Source organism: Zalophus californianus, chromosome 12 (assembly GCF_009762305.2).
Source record: "Zalophus californianus isolate mZalCal1 chromosome 12, mZalCal1.pri.v2, whole genome shotgun sequence".
In the NCBI taxonomy this organism is placed as follows: domain Eukaryota; kingdom Metazoa; phylum Chordata; class Mammalia; order Carnivora; family Otariidae; genus Zalophus; species Zalophus californianus.
The window spans coordinates 107,125,088-107,128,170 of record NC_045606.1 but is presented as its reverse complement, the minus strand read 5'-3'; the positions used below and the strand labels follow the sequence as shown (position 1 = coordinate 107,128,170).

Here is a 3,083-nt window from a genome sequence, read left to right as displayed (position 1 = left end):
CAGGAGGGGGGTGGCTTTGCCTGGACCCCAGAGCAGACCCAAGCCCCTCTGAGCTGTGTTCCATGCCAAGCCCAGCTCCTTGGCTCATCCATGCATTGCCAAGTATGCACCAGCCTCCTGTGATAGCAGGTATGGAACACGTGTAAGGTCCTACCCCTGATGGCGTCCCTAGAACTAGAAGCCAGAATACCCCGATGTGCAGATGGGGAGCCTGGGGAGGCCCTGAGAGGCACGGGGTCTGTCCAGGGTCATAGCCCTGGGCATGCGCAAGAGTCCGGTCTGAACCCAGCTCTGTGTCCTCACAGCAGGGACACCGGCTGCACCCAGGCCTCCCGGGGCTGTGGGTGGGCTGTGAGGGTGTCACTGTGTGGATGCGGCATGGGGGGAGGGTGAGCATTCCGCAGCGGGGGAGGGGGCCCCTCGGGGGGCTCTTGTGTGAGGAGGAAGTTAGGTAAGGGGACCCCAGGCAGTGGTGACCTCACTTCCCTGACAACAGAGCCCAACAGAATTTGGAACCCCGGTAACCAGGCACCCACATTCCACAGACAGCCCCCTGCCCAGCTCATTTCATTGGAGATCTTAATGGCAAAATGTTCATGTGTTGCCTGCCAAGGTCCCGAGGCTGCAGGCGGAAGAAAGGGAGCCCTGCAGACGCTGTCCCCCGCTGGGGATTTCATGTCAGGACTCCCCACCGCCTCTGGCCATTTGGTCGGAAGGACAGAAAGGTGACAGCAGGAGGCCCAGAGCCGGCCACCCAGCCCCACTCACTCTGATGACCTGTGTAGCCCCAGGTGCCCTCCCTGTGTGTGTCTGTGAGTGTGCACGTGTGTGAGTGTGTGCGTGTGTGTGTGAGTGTGTGTGTAAAGAGGGGTCATGGGGGTGGGGCCACCCCGAGCAGGAGCAGGCTGATGAGGGGTCAGATACCCAGTGGGCAGGTCATGTTCAAGGTCAAGGCTGGCTGGTGGGATGGGGTGTGCGGGCGCTGCCCCTTCTGCCCAAGGTTGATCCCGATAGCCCTGCAGAGATGGGTCACTGCATCCCGGGTGCAGGGCTGTGCACGCACAGGTGTGTGTCTGATCTGGGAGCAGCAGGGGGACTGGGCAGGAGGACAGTGCGGATGGCCGGGGAGGGCTGTGATACCTCTGGGCCGGCTACCGGTCCCTGTCTTTGCAGAAGGCAACGGAGGACATGGAGAGGAGGCTGCTGGACACGCCCTCCGTCTCCTCGACAGAGGGGGTGACCCCACAGGGGTCCCCAGGAGCAGATGCTGGGGATTGTAGGGGAAGACCTCCTACACAACCCAGACCACTGTCCCAGGTGGTTGTCCACCGGTCAGTGGTCCAGGAGCCAGAGCCCACAGAGGCCAAGGCTGAGGGTGAGAAGGCTGGGGCTGGGTGTTTGTGGTGTGTGGGGATGGGTCGCTCCTGGCCCCACAGGGAGGAGCCCCCAGAGGCTGGTGTGGGGCCAGGAGCAAGACTGGGCTCAGAGCACACAGCGGGTGGACTGCAGTCGGGGAGATGTCCCTGTGAGGGTTCCTTCCCGGCTGTGGCTTCTCTGGGAGGCCCTGGGCTGGGCTCTGTCTCTGCAAAGGCCCATGGAGAGTAGGCACAGAGGTGAGCTTTTCTCTTTTCACAGCTGCTCCACCCTCTGAGGACCTAGAGCTGGCTCCAACTCCATCAGCAGCTCTGGGGGGAGGGGTGGTGCCTACAGCGACTTCAGGAGCACACCAGGAGCCGGCAGGTAACCAAGCACCTGCCCACGGAGAGCCTGGCATGGACCAGGAAGAACTGGCACCTGCTCCTGCCCCAGCCCCTGCCACAGTTCCTGCCCCTGCCAGAGCCGCTCTCCCTGCCCCTGCCCCTGCCCTTGCCCCTGGCCCTGCTCTTACACCCAGCCCTGCCCCTATCCTAACCCCTGCCCGTACTCCTGCTCCTGCAGGGCTCCCAGAGCCACATCCAGAGCCCACAGCCCTGCAGGGAGAGCTCCTTGTACCATCGCCGGACCCCGACGCCTCACCAGAGTGTTTCATCCCCTTAGTTCCATTGCCGGACCCTGACGCCTCATCAGAGTGTTTCATCCCCTCCCCCGATGTTCTTTCTCTCTGGTTCATATTAACTGTTATTTTATCTTTTCATGTTCTGTATACTGTTTATTATTTGTTTTAAATAAAATTACTTGTTTTCAATTGAACATGTCATGAGTATTAAGTACATGCCCAACGCTGTGCCACCACACCCCAGAACATTGCTGCAGAATATCTCATTCCCCAAAGGAGTCCCCGAACCAGAAGGCCTCCCTGCCCATTTATCCCCCAGCGCAGACCCTGGCAACCCCTAAACTGCTTTCTCTCTCTCTGTTCTTTTACCTGTTCTGGATGATTCCATAAGTGGAATCACGCAGTAAGGGCCTTTGTGTCTGCCCACCTATTTTCAAAAGGGACTCGTTTTCTCCTGTGTTTACTTGACATAGAATTTCACTTATTTGATATTGAAATCCCGATGGATTGCACATCACATGTAATCATAGAGGCCACTTTAGGAATTATGGGCACAATCTCTGGGCCACCACAGCCTGACCCCAGACAGGAAACGCTGGTTCCTCCTGTGGCCCACACAGAAACCAGGGAAATGCAGAAAGCTGGAAGACACACCACAAAGGGCAAAAGCACTGCTCAGAACCCAAGGCCAGAGAAGGTTTTCACCTGACTCTGGTCCAAACCACGCTCCAAGTCACTGGGTTCCACAGGGACGGAGACCAAACACATGCAAGTCCAAGGCGGAAGGATAGGCACGCAGGGAATATGGGTCAGAGATGCGGGAGCTCCTGGGGAAGGGCTCCGGCAAAGGAAACCCTATGGAGGCAGCGCTGGTCACCCTCAGACCGGCAGGTGTCTGGTCTGGGGACCAGCAGCCCTGGGGAGAACGTGAGGAAGTAGAGGTCCCCTGGAGAGAACGGTGACAGGCACCCCTGTCTGGGAGAACAGTGAGCAGCACCCATCCCAGGCCACAGGTGCACCCATCACCTGGTATGCTCAGCCTCGGACTCACCCCCGGAAACTCTGGCTCGGTTTTCACAGATGTATT

General features: G+C 59.1%; 1 protein-coding gene across 2 annotated transcripts; it reads left to right on the top strand.

Annotated features, from left to right (window-relative positions):
• Window positions 1-567: 567 nt before the first annotated feature.
• Window positions 568-2,177, top strand: LOC118356138 (vegetative cell wall protein gp1-like). 2 transcript variants are annotated; one of them, XM_035723275.1, is made up of 4 exons: window positions 568-725; window positions 1,174-1,375; window positions 1,636-1,740; window positions 2,038-2,177. In XM_035723275.1, exons 1-4 carry the CDS (start codon window positions 591-593, stop codon window positions 2,163-2,165), a joined length of 570 nt encoding a protein of 189 aa, XP_035579168.1. In that variant the 5' UTR covers window positions 568-590; the 3' UTR covers window positions 2,166-2,177. The 2 variants fall into 2 exon arrangements, with proteins under 2 accessions (XP_035579168.1, XP_035579167.1); XM_035723274.1 differs by having other exon boundaries at window positions 1,939-2,177.
• The last annotated feature ends 906 nt before the right edge of the window (window positions 2,178-3,083 follow it).

Bases quoted from the DNA above. Each gene is read 5' to 3' on its own strand.
- LOC118356138 (XM_035723274.1), top strand. From the start codon at position 591: ATGTTCATGTGTTGCCTGCCAAGGTCCCGAGGCTGCAGGCGGAAGAAA. The intron at 1,376-1,635 runs GTGAGAAGGCTG...CTCTTTTCACAG, and splicing joins CACAGAGGCCAAGGCTGAGG to CTGCTCCACCCTCTGAGGAC. The intron at 1,741-1,938 runs GTAACCAAGCAC...CTGCTCCTGCAG, and splicing joins AGCACACCAGGAGCCGGCAG to GGCTCCCAGAGCCACATCCA.